The sequence below is a fragment of the Ylistrum balloti genome, unplaced genomic scaffold (assembly GCF_031769215.1).
Source record: "Ylistrum balloti isolate Yb309-2 unplaced genomic scaffold, AGI_CSIRO_Ybal_v1 Utg369612, whole genome shotgun sequence".
Taxonomy (NCBI): Eukaryota; Metazoa; Mollusca; class Bivalvia; order Pectinida; family Pectinidae; genus Ylistrum; species Ylistrum balloti.
The window spans coordinates 1142063-1163893 of record NW_026781887.1 but is presented as its reverse complement, the minus strand read 5'-3'; the positions used below and the strand labels follow the sequence as shown (position 1 = coordinate 1163893).

The 21831-nt window shown below is 37.8% G+C and overlaps 1 protein-coding gene across 1 annotated transcript; it reads right to left on the bottom strand.

The window, feature by feature from the left end:
- Nucleotides 1–354: 354 nt before the first annotated feature.
- On the bottom strand, nt 355–18472 carry LOC132547139 (tartrate-resistant acid phosphatase type 5-like). The gene is made up of 6 exons (XM_060210897.1): nt 18418–18472; nt 10776–10993; nt 8960–9084; nt 6973–7170; nt 5690–5837; nt 355–685 (listed from the first exon to the last, which is right to left on the bottom strand). The coding sequence occupies exons 1-6, from the start codon at nt 18470–18472 to the stop codon at nt 437–439; spliced, it is 993 nt and encodes a 330-aa protein (XP_060066880.1). The 3' UTR covers nt 355–436.
- Nucleotides 18473–21831: the final 3359 nt, after the last annotated feature.

Below are 21831 nucleotides of genomic sequence, written 5' to 3'. Positions count from 1 at the left end.
CAGCAGAATACTGACAGGCGACCATTTTGTATTTAACAGTTGAAGATTAGTATTGCTTTTTTTCCGAGAAGAATTCTCAAATTTCGTATAACTAAGGAAAGAAAATGATCATTTTTCTAAAGAATAAATAAAGAAAAAACAGTGGGCCTCAAAGATCCCTTCTTTTTTAATGTTATGCCTCCAGTGTTTACAGTTGCCAATGTTTGTGTTGATATCTAGAATTATGACATGGCTAATGCTAGTGAGTTCACGGTGTCTTTTTCATGATGACCACTTCCACGGCTACACAGAAATATAACTCTTATCCGAAACTTATGTAAAAATATTACAATTAAATTCTAGAACAGACTCTTTCTTAAAGTATCGATGCCGTAAAAAATAGTTCAATTTCATATCAGAAACAGTATAAGGTGTCGAAAATGACCAATGCACTTCGTCATACTTTTCTTGGAAAGAGAACTTTCTGATATATTGACTGCCCTCGTCCATCTACAAACGTGAATGTCATGTTGTTTCTGACAGTTTCAATGTAGGCAAATCCCCCAAGGTCCTGTGCTTTGGCCCACATGAATTTGGAAGAGCCATTTGGAACAGACTTGCTGTGTTTGGTACTCGTATCAACAAAGTTTGCAGCACCAATCACAAACATGTTGATGGGAGGTTCAGAAGTAACCGATTCCAGGTGCTGAAAAGGTAAAGAAACTGTTATTATTTCGCGTGCTGTCTACTTCACATTGTTTCGATGATGAATTATTATTCTCTTTATTTCCTCCTTTAAGAAGATTTCATAAAAAGAACAACATTAATTTAGTGAAAGAGAACGTTGAATTGGCATGCAAATCAAAATTATTACCAAGATATTATAACATTAGGATAATTATAGTAATTAAGTCGTTCCAAAATCACATCGGAACATTGAAGTACATCATTTTTGCAATAGTAATTATTATAACATAAGTATAATAATGATTAAATAGTTACAAAATACCAAAGTAACATATAAGATGTATCATAATTACATTACTCATATATATATATATATATATATATATATATATACATTGTACTTAATGATAATTCTTTAGATGTAATTTGTATCATATACATTTTAGCCATAATATGCTTTAAGCATTTTTGAAACATAATGGACTGAATTAAGGTAAAACTGTGATATTTCTTTTAAATTCAATTCATACATTACTTCTCCACCAATCAAGATATGGAATAGGTCAAAATCTGAGTGATTATGCAAATATATGCTAAACTCATGATCACTGATATTGATCATTTGACACCATAATTGATCTCGGATTTCTTCAGTAAAATTGCACTGTAAGACTATATGAGTATACACATCTTCATACGTTTGGCCACATCTGTGACATAATTCAACTGTGTTTACATTTCTGATGGCCACAATAAGTTTCATAATACTACCTATGGATTCCTTATTCTGAGGAAACTTAATTAATAGCTTCCACAATATGTGTGGAGCTAGTTTATTATGAATTAATTTAAATCTATAGAACTCGCGGTCATCATCCATTCTTTCTTTCCACGAGTTTTCTTCGTATGAATGAACTGTACATTTTACTTTGTTCTTCCATTTACTTTTTGAAGGGAATGATCCGCGTGCTAAACATTCTTTTACCATTTCATACAGATCATATTTTCTCAAAACTCGAACAACATCATTCATGTATCCGCGATCATTCAATTTACTTTCATGCATATTAGTGCTTACATCCGCCATAAAAAGGCGAGTAAAACATACAGTACAAGACACACTCTCTTTCCCTAAATTACACAATCTTCCAAAAAATGTTAGCTTCCTAATATCTATATATGATTCTAAGGTAAGCCAACCAAGCAAGCTGCTACACATATCCGTTCGAGTCCTCATATGGAACCCCTGAATCGATTTGAGAATAAAACGTTGAGTTCTTTCCAACATTTAAACTTCTGCTTTTGCAAGACACCATAATTCACAGCCATATAGGGCTGTTGGATAAATTCTTGTTTTAATTATTTTACTTACTGTTATGGGGTTTAATGCACAAGGATGAGCACCACATTTAATGAGGCTCATCACACCACTCTTTAATCTGTTGCATGCACGTATTGTACGTTCTGTACTGTTGAAATTATTGTTTAACATGACACCAACATGCGTTATATTTTCTACTACTGGAAGAGGATGCTCATACAGATACAGTTGTATACTTGACCCTTTCTGCTTTCTTCTAGAAAAACACATAATATTACTTTTAACTGCAGAAAACACAAAGCGCCACTTTTTACTATAATCTTCACACTCGCTTAACATGTGTTGTATACTTTTATGTTGTGTACTGACTAGACAAATATCATCTGCCTGTGTTGGTATATTAATTCTTAAATCGGCAATAATAGCACCCATTCCACATTTTTCAACACAATCTAGTAAATCATTAATGAAGACGAGATACATTTTTGCAGATAATGCGCTCCCCTGTAAGATCCCCCTTTCCATCTTTATCCATCTTGATCTTAAACCATTGAATAAGACACTACTTCTTATGTCTGTATATATTGCTTTCAAAATGTGCCATGACTTATCAGTTATTCCCAATTGATGTAACTTATAAAGTAAACCGTCATGCCAGACAGTGTCAAAAGCTTTGTTACTGTCTAAAAAGGCTACAAAAACGTTTTCTCCCCTTTCTACATTATAATGTATACATTCCTGCAGGTTAAATGAGGTTAACAAACTACAGAGCCCTTTTTGGTAAGCTGATTGTTACTTATTTGGAAAAGAAACAGAAGAAAGAACTGGTTCCAATCTATTCGCTAAAATCATTTCGAACACTTTAAAGATGACTGGTGGAAGAGTTAACCCCCTATAACTATTAGGATCATCCTTAGGTTTAGGATGACCTTTGTACAATGTGATAATAGTCCCCTTCTTCCATCCATATGGTATATATTGACTCTCAACTACTGCATTGAATAACTTTGATAAATGAGCAAAAAGGTCTGAGTTTCCCAATTTCAAGTGCTCATATACTAGATCGTCCATACCTCCTGCCTTATTTGATTTTAGATTCCTGCAGATTATTTCGATTTCAGCTTGCGTGATTGGATCTTTTAAGAATCTCTCATCTTTCAAATCTTTTCTTTCTATTTCTTTCACTTTACTTGATATATGGATCCTAAAGTTTTCATCAAATATACTATTAGAATCATCTTTAAAAATTCTCTCAAAATGAGAAGCCCATTTATCTACAATAATTTCCGGGTCTCTGAAAGTTTTTCTGTCACATCTAAATTCAGTTTGGCAAAGTCTTTGTTTTGTCGTTTTATTTCTGATTAAATGCCAAAAAAGTTTCTGATCTATGTCATTTGCTCGCTCAATTTCTTTTAATTGATCAGACATGTATTTATCGAAAGCTTGTCTAAGGTTTCTCCTGAATTCTTTCTTCATCCATTTATATTCTTTAAAACTGTTCGAACAATCTCTAGGTCTCCCTTCAGCAATCCATTTTTGTCTGCTACTTTTCATATTACTATGAAACTTGTGATAACTGATCATTCCAGTATGGTTTTAAGTAGGGTTTGTATTTCGACACAGGTACAGATTCTATGGACGAATTATATATAGCAATCACAATATCACAATAATATTTCTCGATCACATTCTCACTTAGACTCACATTCTTATACTCAATATTCTCAGCTCCTACAATCTTAATACGAGCTAAATTCCGACTTAAAGCTACTTTATAGTTCTCAGCTACAGCTCTTTTCCAACTAAACCGTGTTTGGTTTACATGATTATTTAAGGAAGCATCTACTGGTATTCGAATTGAACTGATTACAGGAACATGTTCCGACAAATTAAGTTCACTTTCATCTAAAATTGACGCACTCTGTACTAAATCAAGGGAGCTTGCTTCAATGATAATATGGTCAATAAGTGTTGATTTACCCGTTTGGGATGGACCTCTACACGTATTTTGTACATTGATGGATATCAAATTACACCGGCTTAAAAACTCCTGAAAAATCTTAGACCTATCATTTTCAACAAAGCTACACCGAGGACCTTTAATCTTGACATTCATATCGCCCATAAACATAACCTGCCCCTTCTCAGAATAAACTGAGTATAGGCATTCCAGAAGTTCAACATGTTCTGTAAACATTTCAATTGTTCTAGACGCGGCAGGCATATATACAACAAAACAATACAAAATCAAATCGTCGGAAAGAGTAATCTCTGCCCCAACTATTCTTGGACTATCTACCTCTATTTCTTGTACTCTGAAAAATGGTCCTTTGTACAACAGAGCAACACCTCCTCTAATGTTACATTTGTATTTGAACGGATCTCTTTCAAAAACGGGTTTAGCTATAACACTATACCCTATGGATTTAAATGTGTTGAAAAAAGACATATTAAATTCACGTAACAAGTGTTCAGATATACCACAAATATTAATGTTGAATTTCTTGAGACAGTTCACTAGGTAAGGTGTTCCTGCCATGATACCCTCAATGTTCCAACACAGTGCGTTCACAAAGTCAGCCATGCCTGTGTTCACTCAAAAAAATTTCACGCAGCTGCCACTCCCTCATGTAAATTCCTTCAGGCCAGAAGGACTTGTTACTGATAATCTCCTCATCTTCCGCCACGATATTGAGTTGTGCCGAAGCGGTATTTTTCCAACGTTTCTCAAAGTATCTAATCCATGTTACACGTACGTTTGCCTCTTCGAGATAACTTCGCATAACGTTTTCAGAAGATATGTGGCGGTTAATACCATGTACATAGAAACGTTTGATTCTCCTTCTTGGCTTTTGACTGAATCCTACAAATCGATTTGCCACTGGATTGCAAACTGAAGAAGGAAAGTGGACCCTGATAGACTGTTGCGACTCTGCATCAAGCTCGTGACGCCTTAATACATTGTTGTTTCGCCTATTGTGAAGAGATTGCGTAGAACCGTTGACAGACGTGCGTTGCCTACCAGCCACCTTAATGGACTGATTGGAATCCTGAGAAGTGCCCGGGCCTGATGCAGTCTTGGCTGCTACACCTTTTGTGATATCTTCCTGGTTTTCTGAACACAGGACCTCAAATCTGTTGGATGTCACGATAGCCGGTATCGCTTCTATTGTACTCGAGTTGATGTTGGCTCTGACAGGATTGATATTTCTTCTTTTTTTTTCGTTTAGAAATTTTCATTATATAAAGTGTAGATTTCAATACAAAAAATTCTGTGTCCGTGGTTTTGTGAACAAAATCAAATGGCCCCCTTCCTTAACAAGAATGTATTCCAAGTAATCGATTCAGTTAATAAATATGTTTTTTATATACATGTACGTATATTTACCTGTATGCTGTGCTCGTGGGGACCGATTTAGATAAGATATATGTCATATATTTACCTATATGTTGTGATAGTGTCGTGACTGCAGATGTAAGATATTTGTTGATATTTACCTGTATGTTGTGCACGTGGGGACCGATTTAGATCAGATATATGCTGTATATTTACCTGTATGTTGTGATCGTGGGGACCGATTTAGATAAGATATATGCTGTATATTTACCTGTTTATTGTCGTGACGACTGATTTAGGTAAATAATTAGTTGTACATATGAGTGTTTGTCGTGGGTAACTACAGATGCGTGTAAGATATTTACCTGTAAGTTGTGATCGTGACCACTGAGGTAGGCAGTGACTTGATATTTCTGTAATAATGGTAAAAGTTGCTTAACCAAGCAATCTGTCGGGCCATGTTCTGCGATGGAATACACAGGAAAGTGACCTGCCACAAGCAAGAATTCAGCTCTGAAATACAAAAGTTATTTAAAACACAAACATATTTAACTAATATACCGGTAAGAGCTGCATCCAATAAGTCACAGAAACTGGGTTGCATGACATTTGTTTAATTTTGAAATGAATTTAACTTTCAGCATATATACTGAGACAGTGTTGATAAAACTAGTTTTTTTTAGTTATTTAGATATATATGTATGATATATATTTTATCGAAGCAGAAATATTGAGATCTATATAGATCATCAGACAGGGTTAGGAATCCGATTTCAGTGGGTTTTGTTATTGTGCAGAATTTATTGACAAATCATGACATCTACAATGTACAAATGTTTATAAATTGACACATAAAGCGGAAGAAAACGGATGGATGCTCTTGCTATTAACTTCACCAAAAAATCTAAACTTACAAAAACCTAAAACATTAGTCTATACAAAGAGCCGCTCTCTTTCAATGACCTAAATCAGATATCCTTCCTCAGCTACTCAATTCAACGACTGCAAACTTCAATGTTTCAAAGACAGTCTTAAGATATTCACCTTATGACAAAGTGATTACGCATTGACTAAAATCATTTAATTTAAACATGTATGTTACGAATCGCATGTTATCCTGGGCAAGCTATGATATTTAAAACGGAATCGATACCTCTTTAGTCGGAAATCGGACAGATCTACATCCTGACCCTTACTCTCCTGTGATCCTGTGAAATATCTACAACCTGACCCTTACTCTCCTGTGATCCTGTGAAATATCAACAACCTGACCCTTACTCTCCTGTTATCTTGTTGGGCTAGGTTTTGTTAGAGATGCCTCGTCTTGTCACATGTCTATAATCTTGTTGGCTAGTTTTTGTTAGAGATGCCTCGTCTTGTCACATGTCTATAATCTTGTTGGCTAGTTTTTGTTAGAGATGCCTCGTCTTGTCACATGTCTATAATCTTGTTGCTAGTTTTTGTTAGAGATGCCTCGTCTTGTCACATGTCTATAATCTTGTTGCTGGTTTTTGTTAGAGATGCCTCGTCTTGTCACATGTCTATAATCTTGTTGCTAGTTTTTGTTAGAGATGCCTCGTCTTGTCACATGTCTATAATCTTGTTGGCTAGTTTTTGTTAGAGATGCCTCGTCTGGTCTTCATCTTACTTGCTCGACTGCAGCATGCTACTGATCCAGGTCCATTGGTCATCTGCAGCTTTAAAATCTGTCGGTCCCTTGGGCTGGGCCCCGTCTTGGTCCATGCCTGTGTTCCCACAAAGTAATATTGTGTCTATCATAATGATGTCCAAGTTGGCGCCCCCTGGAACTGTTAGTGATAATTTGTAGTAGAAATAAGGGAAGTTCCTGAAAAAACAACAAAAATTTATCAGATTACTGAAATGACCTTGTAATAGGGAAATATGTCATATTACTGAAATGACCTTGTAATAGGTAAAAATATGTCAAATCACTGAAATGACCTTGTTATAGAGAAATATGTCAGATTACTGAAATGACCTTGTAATAGGTAAAAATATGTCAAATCACTGAAATGACCTTGTTATAGGAAAATATGTCAGATTACTGAAATGACCTTGTAATAGGTAAAAATGTCAAATCACTGAAATGACCTTGTTATAGAGAAATATGTCAGATTACTGAAATGACCTTGTAATAGGTAAAAATATGTCAAATCACTGAAATGACCTTGTTATAGAGAAATATGTCAGATTACTGAAATGACCTTGTAATAGGGAAATATGTCAGATTACTGAAATGACCTTGTAAGGTAGACAATAGTTATCTCTGGGGGAATGCTAACGTGAATCACCGTATATCCAACACCGACTGACTGACTGAAGGTCGTCGTGTGGTGTCACTAAACCCATTTTATTTTTATCACAGTTTGAACTTTTAAATTTCCAATACCTGGCCACTTAATGCTAGTGAACTTTTTTCTCTAAACATTTTAATGCTTAAAGTGTGTCATTGTCAAACTTGCCGTTGACAAGCGAATCAGCGAATTTGATGTGTAAAGAAAGGAACATGCATAATTGTCTCGACACGACATTTTACCTCTTGTCATTTACAGCTATGTACTTCATCTGTTTATATGCTGATATGCTACAGCCACTGTTGGAATTTTCGTCATAACTTGTCTGTGGTGATTTTAAACGCTCTCAAAAATACATAAAAGTGACGAAGGCGACAGACATGACCTTTTTAAAAAACTTTTTCAACAATAGATAAAGGTATCCAAACAATACTGATTTTTTAAAGAATGTTTTCTTTAAAAAGCTTACTGAATCATCAATCATTATAATGCAAACAAGCACAAACACAAGTGATAAACAAACCAAAACTTGTAACAATGTTTGTATGAATGAAATAACAGGTGAATCAAGAGGGGGACATCCGCACCCTCCAGATATAAAGACACTAGAGTGCTGACTAGGATTTTTTAGAAACAGACACCACAAGCTTGGAACTCCAGCTTCATCGTGATATTGTCCACTATGTGAATTTAAATTCCTAAAGATATTAAATCGCTGGAGCGCTGACAAGTATTTCCAAAACTAGGAACAGTGACCTTGACCCTGTTATCATTTGTCCCATTTACAGTTCCCGTATAAATCGATCCTGAGGGTGAGTTGTAACCTTCGGTCGCCAGTTCGAATGCGATCGGTACAGTACTACCAGCTACATCTGATAGAAGACGGACGTAAGGACAATATAGTACTTTAATGGACGCTTAGCGGTCTTGACTCAATATATTTCCAGGCAATAGTAACAGCACTGGCATGTTGTGTGAATCTTTAGGTACACATTGGTACGTAACCACAAACATAACCGAAGTATATCTAAGCGGTAGGAAGGTCCGACATTGTCACATGCTTGGGTACACAGGGTAATCGGGATCTGAACTGAAGGAACGAGATCCGTGAATTGATGTTGTAGGTTGTGACGGGTATTTTTTACTATATAATATTATATCGATGAATCTGTGAATAGTTTTCCTTACGTACTACAGTGTTACACGTGATGATCACCAAACCCATTGGTTCTGTTTGCCGTCCCTACATACTATACACGGAAGCTCTAATGGAGATATGAAGACAAAAGGGTTAGTTCAAACATGAAATAATAATCTTACCATCGGTCGTCAATCTTAGAATATGCGATTTGAGCAGAAACATTTCCCTTATGATCATGATTTCCTGCAATCACATGCCACGGTACCATCAACGACTGCCTGGTGAAAACGTCCTCGTATGTTTCCTTTAAAGATAAATAATTCATGTACACGTATCACGTTTCGGATCTGTCAATATGATTGAATATCTTCAATATATAAATTATCTTTCTATATCAAACATAAAAACAGCTTGAATATAAATAAATCGGTAAATGTATTCCAAACAATATATGAAGGCATGAACAAAACATACTGGTATCGTGAAATGATGGAATTCAATTCGATTGATATAGTATTTGTGTTAATGTAGAATCGTACAGGCTTCGGAATTCATCCAAAATCAACATATTACAAAATTAAACTTTAATAACATTTCATCAACTTATAGGAATAGGTATATTGAATGTTCATGTCAGTTAAATAGAAGGTTATATACACTATGAATAGTTATGACAGTTAATAGAAGGTTATACACTATGAATGATTAAGACATTAAATAGAAGGTTATACACGCTATGAATGGTTATGTCAGTTAATAGAAGGTTATATACGCTATGAATGGTAATGTCAGTTAATAGAAGGTTATATACGTTATGAATGGTTATGTCAGTTAAATAGAAGGTTATACACTATGAATGATTAAGACATTAAATAGAAGGTTATATACGCTATGAATGGTTATGTCAGTTAATAGAAGGTTATATACACTATGAATGGTTATGTCAGTTAATAGAAGGTTATATACACTATGAATGGTTATGTCAGTTAATAGAAGGTTATATACACTATGAATGGTTATGTCAGTTAATAGAAGGTTATATACGCTATGAATGGTTATGTCAGTTAATAGAAGGTTATATACACTATGAATGGTTATGTCAGTTAATAGAAGGTTATATACACTATGAATGGTTATATCAGTTAATAGAAGGTTATATACACTATGAATGGTTATGTCAGTTAATAGAAGGTTATATAGGCTATGAATGGTTATGTCAGTTAATAGAAGGTTATATACGCTATGAATGGTTATGTCAGTTGATAGAAGGTTATATACACTATGAATGGTTATGTCAGTTAATAGAAGGTTATATACGCTATGAATGGTTATGTCAGTTAATAGAAGGTTATATACACTATGAATGGGTATGTCAATTAATAGAAGGTTATATACACTATGAATGATTATGTCAGTTGATAGAAGGTTATATACGCTATGAATGGTTATGTCAGTTAATAGAAGGTTATATACACTATGAATGGTTATGTCAGTTAATAGAAGGTTATACACTATGGATGATTAAGACATTAAATAGAAGGTTATATACACTATGAATGGTTATGTCAGTTAATAGAAGGTTATATACACTATGAATGGTTATGTCAGTTAATAGAAGGTTATATACACTATGAATGGTTATGTCAGTTAATAGAAGGTTATATACACTATGAATGGTTATGTCAGTTAATCACATAGTTAAATAGAATGTGTTATATATGTACACACTTTGCATATTCATGTCAGGCAAATTGGATGTCACATACATTTTGAATATTCATGACATCCAAACTGAAGGTTATATATATACTTTAAATCGTAGTGAATTCTACATTGAAGGTTTAATATACGTAAGAAATAACTGAACAGTCGGTAAAATCAAATGGTATGGTTACCTACATTGAAAAAGTTCATGAAAACGAAAGGCAAAGTTCGTCTATTAATGACTGTATTTTTGCAGATGAAAGTTACAGGTTAAAAATTGCAAGCACTTACTTTGAAACGTTTGTCTGTGACATCCTTCACCCCATCAAAGTAGAAATTGTCTCCTAAGGCAAGAATATTCTGTGGTGCGTACCGATCTGCCAGAATACCCATCTGTTTAGCCACGCTGACCTCTACCAATGTCCTGTATGGCAGTATGTCGATTCCCCCCCAGTCCCCAAGTACTAACAGTCTCGTACTGTTGACAGCAGAACAAACTTGGAGACTCACTGAAAGTAAGGATAGAATATGACACATAAGATAAAGAGACAAAGTGGAGGCATGTATGGAACATGGAAAACTTACAAAGCAAATAGATAAACTGAAGTTCAAGCATGAAACGCAAACACGATTTTGGTCCTTATTCCTACATACATTCTGACTAAGCCATACCTACAAATGTTCATCAGACAAGTCTCCATTATTTGGCATATAGTAAATATAATAATTATATATCTTATATGTAAGTCAGATCCGTAACTACTTTTTAAATAAGTAATTAAGCACAACATCTATCTGAAACAAAACAGACATACATCATACCCTATAATCTTTTTATTTAAAAACTGGGTAAATCCGACCTTTGATCCATCAAAATTAAAAGTTGTTAAAAAAATCTATGTCTTCAATTTTATGTAATTATTTAGTGTGGACAAATAGCAACCGATGTATTTGCTTGGAAATAGCAATGTATACAACTTGATTAATGGACTGTATGTATCAATACTGATGACGTTACAATTGTATCTACGTGTAAAGTGATACATATGAAGATAAAAATAAAACACTCATCGTGTTTCGTAGTTTATGATCTTTTTTTTCTATATAACTGGACACTGAGAATTCAACAAAGTTTTAACACATACACACGTACACGCGCGTGCGCGCGCGCACACACACACACACACACACACACACACATACACACACACACACAAACACACACACACACACACACACACACACACACACACACACACACACACACACACACACACACCCACACCACACACACACACACACACACACACACACACACACACACACCACCGATGTGCTATCAAACAGAAACGACCGTATCTGCCTGTAGCAAGACATTTCACCATGCCAAGACATTCGTGGTACCCATTGGCCACTGCAGGAGTTGGGGTGACCAGCAACGCCTCCGTAAGGAGGGACACTGAATCAACCAAACCTGCTGCAACTTCCTTTCCAAATGTATTGCACTTCTCGTTTAGTTCCTAAGTGTCTGCTTTCGTTCAAATTTAAAATTGGCGCCGATTATTGACTCTAGTTCGTAAGCAGAAAATCTAGTTTTTCTGGGGAGAATTTTTGTAGGCGAGTTGATGAGTCTGGGGCCTATTCGACCATATTCAAAATAATATTTTGAAAACTTGTTTTTGCATTTCATTGTTGATCTCTATTATAAAATACTTTTAATTGTAAGTATACATTCATTTACTTTTTCACAACGATTTTTTAAAATTTTTTAATTAAAATATTCCTTTTTAAGAGAGGGACCGAGATGTACCGATCAACTCATTTCCTCGGAATATGACACAATGTTTTTTCTCTGCACTCACATACAAGCTCATTTTTTAATTACCATCTTTCATACCACAAGTTAAGATGTTTTTTGTTCCGTATAAAGGGCCTTCGGTGTCCATCGGTCGAGGGGATTAACGAGACACCTAAATTTACACTACCGTTCTCGATTTCACTTATAACTCTGTATTTGTTTTCTGTTCTTTGCATGTGATGTAATTTATGTAATATTTGTCGTGATAAAGGGTCAGGTTGCCTCGAAAATTTTACAATTCGCTCGTCCGTACTGTTGCTATTACTTCATTGATCATATATATATAAATGTGTGTGTATATGTAGGTGTGTGCGTGTGTGTGTGAGGGTGGTGTGTGTACGGATTTTTGTTTTTTATGGAAATACTTATTCATATTTGTTCGAGCGGATATAGATAGTCACATCAAATGATTTGTTGTAAACAACATTTAACGCTAATTTCAGATTATTTCTTTCATCTCGTCCGGTTTTTCGTTCCTCGTTTTAGTAACACCACACAGTAAACGGAAGGCACTGTAAGAACACAGTTGCATATTCAATACGCCACATTTACCTGTTGTGGTTGTGCAGTGCCGTGTTACCCGTCGGCTAGTGTGATGGTCAGTATACATAGACAATTTAACTGTATGGCTATCCGGCGTTGTCTCCGGTACACATAGTGTACATTAAATATTCCCGCGTTTCGGTAGTATAGCGGGAATAGTTCGTCTTCTCAGGCACGTAGAGCACGTGCGTATGCCCAGGTAAGGGTGGGTGCGCGGGTGAATAGTCATTCTCTAGCTCTCCGTCTAGCAGTGCAGTCCAGTTAATGTCTCTATCATATATATAGTATCATAGTTTCTACCATGCAGAACGATTCATTATGCACACTGTCGGACCAGATACAGGCTGCGGTTGGAAAGTCACAAAACGAAATACTCGGGCATTTGGATACATTAATTTCACAAAAGTTGAGCTCGTTTGAGAGAAAAATGTGTGAAAATTCTGAGGCATCTTTAAACAAGATACAAGAAACAATTCAGTGTACGGATACCTACAAATTCAAAAAGAGAAGTTGCGAGGAACAGTACAAGTTCAATACCAAAGTGCGCGGGAAATTATTGGGCGCCGCGCAGGCCGTCAGTACGGACATGGACACCGCCAGGCTTAAGATACAGGAGGGTATGTCGCTTATAGACTATCGCAACAAGCTAATTAAGTTGGCGGACAGTTCTGAAGCAGGCTGGAAAACCGTCGATGAGTATGTAGCAAATCCTATAGCGTCGGACTCCGACGATGAAAGGAAAATCGACAGAGCCAGCTCCAAGGCAGTTAAAAAGGCAAAGGCGGAAAAGTTAAAGTCCAGCAGGGGAAGACAGCGTTTCAACCCTTATCAAAGAGAGACTTTTGTGTCCAGGAGCCAGACAAACGCCGCTACTACGACCGACAGAACAGGTCCTTTCCCACGGGGCGGGACCAAGCCCGGTACATGCTTTGGGTGTGGAAAGGCCGGACATTGGCGACAAGAGTGTCCGGAAATCAAAGGAGTCGCCTCGGCTGTATCCGGATATAAGATAAGTGGTTCTTTATTTGATATGCATGAAAAAGTATCGGCGAAGCAGGACGCAGGTAAGGTAGGGGCGACACAGGACGCTCCACGTGTCACATGTGATACTTCGCCAGTGGGGCGCTTGAAGGGTAAGAGCCAGTATTGGGCAGACCAAGGTACCATTGAAGTAGTACAATCTATCATCGAGAGAGGTTATAAAATTCCTTTTCACGAAATTCCACCAAGGGTGTCTTTGTCAAATAACAAAACCGCAAAAGATAACCCCGATTTTGTCGTGGGGGAGATAACTAAGCTTTTACGGTTAGGTTGTGTGTCGGAAGTTTCGTCAGAGCCCGCGGTCATAAATCCGCTCACTGTAGCTTTCAATCAATCAGGTAAGCCCCGCCTAGTTTTGGATTGCAGGCACATAAACCCTTTTTTGCATAAATTCAAGTTTAAATACGACGATGCAAGGGTAGCACGGGATGTTTTCCAGCCAGGAGATTTTTTGTTCACTTTTGATTTGAAGTCTGCTTACCACCATATCGAAATTTTTGAAGAGCACAGGCAATTTCTCGGTTTTGAGTTTGAAGTGGAAGGCAAAACACGCCAGTTTGTTTTCAATGTGTTACCGTTTGGTATCTCTACTGCTGGTTACGTGTTTACCAAGGTTCTAAGGGAGGTGGTCAAATCTATCCGTTTATTAGGTCACAAATTGGTCATGTATTTGGACGACGGTATTGGAGGTCACGAGACAGAGGGCGGGGCTAACGAGTCCAGTAGGTATGTCAGACAGGCATTGATCGATTACGGTTTTCTCATAGCCGAGGAGAAGTCCAATTGGGTAGCTTCCCAGCATGTCACGTGGTTAGGTTACACGTGGTCGATGGGAGAAGGCGTGGTCAGGGTTACGTCGGGTCGTGTCGAGCGGCTTTTGTATTGGCTGACCAATACGAGGACACATGTCAAACAGAAAGACCTGCCTTTGCTCTCGGCCAGGTACATAGCGGGCATAGTAGGTCAGGTCATATCAATGCAAGGTGTTGTCGGTCACGTGGCTAGACTACGTACACGGGAGTTGTACAGGTGTGTATTGGCTAGAGCCAGTTGGAATGCGCGTGTTTTGCTCACGTCGGGAGCTCTAGACGAGATCCAATTTTGGTTGTCTAACGTAAAGGCACTGAACGATAAGGGTTCACAGTTAAAGCAACACCTAGTCTGTGACGCCATACTTTGTACTGATGCATCCGGTGAGGGATACGGGGGTTATGTTCAATATGTGGACACATCAGGCAGGTGTGAGCATGTTGGAGTGACGCAAGGTGTCAACGGGTGCACATACATACACGATACAAACAGTATCGAGACAGGTGCAAGCAAATGTTACCAAGGTGTAATCCCCCAGGGGGACTTTGTAACGGTACATGGTACAGATGTTTTTCAACACCCCCAGGGGGCTTGTGAGGTCCGACCCCGGATATATTTAGGCCATGATCATGATGGAACAAAATGGGGTCAAACGTTCGAGTTTCTTGGTCAATGCAACAGCACCCAGGGTGTTAGGGGGTCTCCGAGACCCGGGTTTTGCTACGGTAGCAGTATTAGTCCCACGGGAGGACTAGTAGGTGGCCCAGTGAGTGACGTGATTGGTCTGCAGGGCAGCGAGGTAAGCGTTTTGGATCGCTCTCTTCCTACAGTAAGGGATCTTTACCACATGGATAAACATGTCGCGTTGGGAACATGGGATGAACGGGAGAAAAGGTATAGCTCAACTTGGAGAGAGTTAGAAGCAGTCAAAAGGGTGTTGTTGGCTAAGGTCGATATGGTCAAAGGTAAGCAGGTAAAACTGTTAACAGATAACAGAAACGTTTGTTCCATAGTGAAAACTGGTAGCAGGAAGCCAGACCTACAGAGGGTCGCACGTGAGATTAACGAGGTGTTGGATTATAATAACACGGGCGTTAGTACACAGTGGCTACCAAGGATTAGTAACAGTACCGCCGATTACTTGAGTAGATGTAAAGACTGTGACGATTGGTCGGTGCAGTCATGGGTTTTTGAGGAGTGTCAGTTATTATGGGGTCCACATCAAATCGACCGGTTCGCGACAGATTATAACAGCAAATGTGTGCGTTTTAATTCCAAGTGGTGGTGCCCGGGTACAGAGGCAGTCGATGCCTTCACGGTAAGATGGCAGGGAGTCAACAACTGGTTAGTACCTCCCCCTAGACTCGTTTGCGGTGTGGTTAGCAAAATGAGGGACGAAGGAGCTTATGGGACCATAATTGTCCCCCATTGGAGGAGCGCGGCATACTGGCACTTATTGTGTCCTAAGGATGGGGCTTTCGATTCTTTCATAGTAGATTATCGTATACTGCCCAGTAGAAAAGTCACACTGAGGGGGAGGGGGAACAATGGATGTTTCGGAGCCAGTATTTTGGGTTTCGACATGTTGGCCCTCCGGTTAGACTTTAGACATTGAAAACTTACACATGTTCATACCATACTGAGCATTGTTTTACTGTGTTTATTGTTACAGGCATAGGACTGAGGAAGTCGATCAGCGATGCCGTCAAAGCTTCTGGGGTAACGGAGGGTTCCGATCTGCACGCTCTGACCGAGGGTATGGCTGGCAGACTTTTACTAAGCAGGAGTGTCAACACAGGCACCAAGTACTATGGAGCTTTCGCGAAATGGGAACATTTCATTTCCGGGCATGGTTTTTCGTCTATCCCGGCAAATCCCATACACGTGGCATTATATTTAAATTCTTTATTGGAAAAGGGAGGGACTTACGCAGTGGTGTCGTCTGCAGTATATGCTATCAAATGGGTGCACAATCTTAACGGACACATCGACCCTACAACAAACTCATTCGTACAGAACTTAATTGAATTTTCCAAACGAGAGGCTAAAAATCCTGTTTGCAAAAAGGAACCGGTCACGACTGACATTTTGATCAATTTGTGTGGAATGTTTTTGAATGAGAATGACTTGTTGGTAGTGAGAGATCTTGCCATGATTTTGTTAGGGTTTTCCGGTTTTTTACGTTTTAACGAGCTCAGTAGTTTGCGTTGCTCTGATGTTCAGTTTTTCGAGGGGCATTTAACGCTCAATATCAGGAAAAGTAAAACAGACAAATATCGCTTTGGTAGTCAAGTGGTCATCAGTAAAGGTTCGACTGTAGCTTGTCCGTACACCATGTTATCAAGGTATGTTGAGTTATCAAAAATTGACTTAAGTTCGGATCATTTTTTGTTTAAGCAAGTTTATCGTTCCGGTCAGGGTTGTAAGCTTATTAACAAAAATAAGCCACTTAGTTACACAGGGGCTAGGCAAGCTGTCATGAAAAGGTTGAAACTAGTTTCCAATGATACAAATTTTGGTTTACACTCGCTCAGAGCAGGGGGCGCCACAGTGGCCGCCAACAACGGAGTGAACGATCGATGTTTCAGGAGGCATGGCCGCTGGAAAGGCGAATCTAGCAAGGATGGTTATGTCGCTGACTCTTTGGAGTCTCGTTTACTGGTAACACAGAAGTTAGGTTTGTAATTAATATGGTTATTTGATCAATTATTCAAAGGCGGTTAGGTATTCCCCAACCACAACCCCCTTGCCCTTTCTTTGTTAATTCTCTAATTCGTGACGGGCTAGTACGGCAAATGAGTATTTGCGGGTTTGAGTTTTCTTTTCGGGCACGAAGTGGAGAGAAGACTTAAATATTCCCGCGTTTCGGTAGTATAGCGGGAATAGTTCGTCTTCTCAGGCACGTAGAGCACGTGCGTATGCCCAGGTAAGGGTGGGTGCGCGGGTGAATAGTCATTCTCTAGCTCTCCGTCTAGCAGTGCAGTCCAGTTAATTTAGTTAGTTAGTGTGCCTATCAGTATTATTATATGTAGTTGGTTTGCTCCGTTTTCTAGTCTTGCTATTTTATGCTTGCATTCCTGGCGAGGAAATCTGGAAGTCTGGGTATGCTTAGTGGGAGTGTGATTGGCTGATATTGTGTTAGTGGCGCTCCGGTAGAACGATTGTTTTTATTATTTTTTTTTTTTTTTCGACACCGGTCCTTGTGTCGGCCCGGAGAACGTATTGCAATTGGAGGTAATCGATTCCAGCCCCGTTGGACACAGGTTTCCGGGGATTATCTCCGGTTTTTCCTGGGCGCGCGATACATTCTGTGATGGGAGGTGAGTATGGAGTGTCTAGGACGCTCTCGTGGGTGAGGAGTGTGTGCGTTAGGGACGTTTGCGTCACGTCTGTCGGAGTGAGATTCGTACGTACAATGTATTTTCTACACCATGTATTATTAAACGCCTACTGCACTAATTCGTGACGGGCTAGTACGGCAAATGAGTATTTGCGGGTTTGAGTTTTCTTTTCGGGCACGAAGTGGAGAGAAGACTGTATATATACTGTACTAATCGCATGTATACTCACCGCGGATAAACTTTAACGGGGGATAATTTAAATGTGGTCTGTCAATTGAATCAGTATGTGACTTAATTCGAGGAATCAATCTATCCGATACCAGAACGAGAAGAGACTCACCAAGCAGAAAACAGGCCACAACTATCCATCGTGACACTCCTGTTTCCGACTCCATGTTGTTGTCATGTGACTCGTAATCACAACATGTTATCATATGATCGGTTCAAACTGAGATGAGTAAGAAGGGGTGATGTTTATATATGTGTATCTATTACCTATCTGTACACATTATGACAAGTTAAACCCGTTATCAAAATGGAATGTCACCAATTACACAATGATATGATTGAACTAAACAGTTATCTCTTGTGTTTATTCAGTGTCACATTGCAGTTGTCAAGCTCTCAACAGTTTGAATTAATATCTCGAGTTCTTTATGTACAAAAAAAAAATGTGTTGTTGAGTATTTCTAGTTAATTTCTTTCTCACAATTTAACTGATGTTTAAGCAGCAGAGTATGGTTTGCTATGTGATAGAAGGGAGAGCACTCGTATAAAAACAGTAACAATGCGGACACTGAAGAGGGGCGTCTGATTTTTAGGCTAAACGTACTCAGCACGTACAGCCTATTGCGACGGTCTTTCAGACAAAATTTACCGATCCTGGCCTTCTCATTGGCTGAAATATCGAAAACAGTTAGATCCCTCTAGCGGCAATTTTCTGCGTAAATAATGCCGCGATCTTTTAAATCGCTATTTTAAAAGCATTCACAATAAGTTTATTTTTTAATAACAAAACGATTACTATATATTTAAAAAAAGAAGCACAGTGTGGTTGAACTATTGATAAATTTTGAACAATATGTTTTACGGAATTTGCTCACGGACATCCCCGACCTGTGCTGTTGAAGAATATCGAGCTGACGTGATTCTTATCGCCTTCTGTGAATATTCCTAGAAAACAAAGATATTAACCGTAAGCAGAGATACGTCTCTGCCATAAGTAAGCAAAAAAAGGGTTTCTTGTATCTTCAAAGTTTATTGTAACTGCTTGACTTGATTTACAGTGCATTTACTGTATGGCAGCTTATGAATCCTTCTCGATATGACGTAAGCGTACAAAACACTGTACGTGTGAGTTGGCGCCATGATAAGAAGCTAGTCTTGGGGCTTGGTTTGAATTATTAACTAACAGCACTTATAAACAAACAAAACTTACTAACAGAACATCAATTTTGCTTTAATCCTTGTCGTTGTGGCAAGATCGTCTTAATATATAACATAATTTTACTTCATTAGACGTCAGAAAATTTAAGATCTTGGGCCAAATTAAAAATCAGAATGTGAACGTAATTGTGCGTTTCGTAAGGTATTATGACCGTCAGCGTGTTTTTGAGGCAAACGGTAATCTCCGCCATAATCCGGATAAAACTCTCGTAGTTGAAGCCCTGACCAAAAAGCGCCAGACCATTGTTAATGAACTTAACAAACTTCGGCATGAAAGGAAAATAGCATCTTTCAGAACACGTGACGGTAGGATCTTTGTGAAGAAAGACACAGACTCCCCAAAAGTGCAAATCAAAAATCTGTCTGAAATATCGAATGTGGTTCCCAATTATGTCTACTCGCCTAGGGTACCTGTTAGTACCCAACTCTGATCAGTAATCGTTAAAACTTACTGGTAGTGACTGACTGACAAACATGTATATCCATATCATGTTTACCATTGAGTGTTACCTAAACCAATGCAGACTTTCATTTATTTTTTTTAATCCCATACCATCTAGAAATTATCTGTGCTAATCCTAGTTGTAGATTCAACTAGCCGACAAAGTGACATGACCATAAATCTCCGATATGTTTGTTACTTGTTTTTCACGAGTAAAGCTGTTTTATATCTAAGTGTGTACCTTTCCTATGGCTGAATTCTTGTATATGCGTTCATCCCGAGGCCACAGTGACCTATGGACTGTCCCACTTTGTGGAGGCTATGGGATCTTGTTGCTCAGCTATGGAATTCAGTCACTGGCACGGAACACCAACTCCAAATTGCCAATCTCAACAATAAGTATTTTCGTTTTTTACAAGTTCTATAATTTCTGTCAATTTTTAAGCCACGCATAATCGTCAGTTACTACTCTTTGCAGTATTTAAAAAGTGTAGCAAAATGTGGTTGAGTCAATTGTCCGTTATGCACTTTTTTAAATAATTGATTATATAACAACAATTTGCAAATTTCAACAATAAGTATTTTCGTTTTTTACAAGTTCTATAATTTCTGTCAATTTTTAAGCCATACATAATTGTCGGATACTACTCTTTGAATTATTTAAAAAGTGAAGCAAAATGTGTTTCAGTCGATTCTCCGAAAGTGTTCAAAGTTGGTACCTGAATTGATACAGTAGAAATGATTCTACATGTATTATACACTGAATTAAATACTTAACTTTTTCTGATCAAAATATACGTCAAATATAAAAATGTTAAACCATCAGCGTACATCTGTTGTAGGCACAATCAAATAATGTTTTCTAGCTTATACATAATTTTCAAAAAGTGTATATGTATGTGTAATCTCCAGTTTTCCTAAACTTCCAATTGTGAAAGTTTTTGTATTTATGCATGTATACATCTTGATCAGCCCAGGGCGGTTCATCCAAGGGAGTGTTGCTATTACACTCATTCAATGTAAAACATACTGTGTTTATGATAAACAATCCCTACTACGTAATTATTAGTACTATGATTCGTTTACTTCCCACCGTAAGTACAGTCTGGCAAAACGTGTGTATGTCTTAGTTTGTATTCCTCAGACTAATTACATATTCGCGATCAAATGATTAATTGTGATTACATAATGTAAATGAAACATGCAGTTGGGTATCATCATATATGTATGTCTAAGTTATGGCGTACTTGTTGGTATTTAGTACTACCTACGTTCCTCTCTTACACATATTAATTGTACTATTACTGTTATAACTACATCATTACTACAGGTGTTGCTGCCCCTGTTACAATCCAAAATTGTCACCTCAGTATTTTAATTAGTACGTCTAATACTGCCGAAAACTATCTGTACCTTATATTCTATATTACTGCGGCGTTGTCCGGTAACTCGCTATACCCTGGCACCCTTACTACAATATAATACGTACATCCGGTACTATCCCGCTATTTTTACAGTACTGGGGTTATGATTACAATAATTATTTCAAAGTTTTTTATGTTCCCCGTGACTTGTTATTTCTTTTGAATTGCTTATGCACTATTTTGAAACTTTGATCACATAATAACTGTCATTGTCAAAAGTGTATATATGTATTCGATTCGTTCGTGAAATCGATGACGAATGTACGTTAAGACTTTGAAACACTAACTTGGTCTTGACATCATGCATAATTGATATAGCATGTCCATAACAGTTAATAGAGATTACGTGTATAACGTGATCCTGCTAAATTATACTGAGTTGAGGTATAATGACCAACCTGTGCCTCAGGATTGCATCTCGTTGTTTGGTATATTTAAACCC

Excerpts from the sequence above, each read along its gene's own strand:
- LOC132547139 (XM_060210897.1), bottom strand. The coding sequence starts at position 18,472 with ATGGAGTCGGAAACAGGAGTGTCACGATGGATAGTTGTGGCCTGTTTT. Across the intron at positions 10,994-18,417 it reads TGTGGCCTGTTTTCTGCTTG|TGAGTCTCCAAGTTTGTTCT; the intron begins GTGAGTCTCTTC and ends CCTTACTTTCAG. Across the intron at positions 5,838-6,972 it reads AGCATGCTGCAGTCGAGCAA|AGCTGAATTCTTGCTTGTGG; the intron begins GTAAGATGAAGA and ends TTTGTATTTCAG.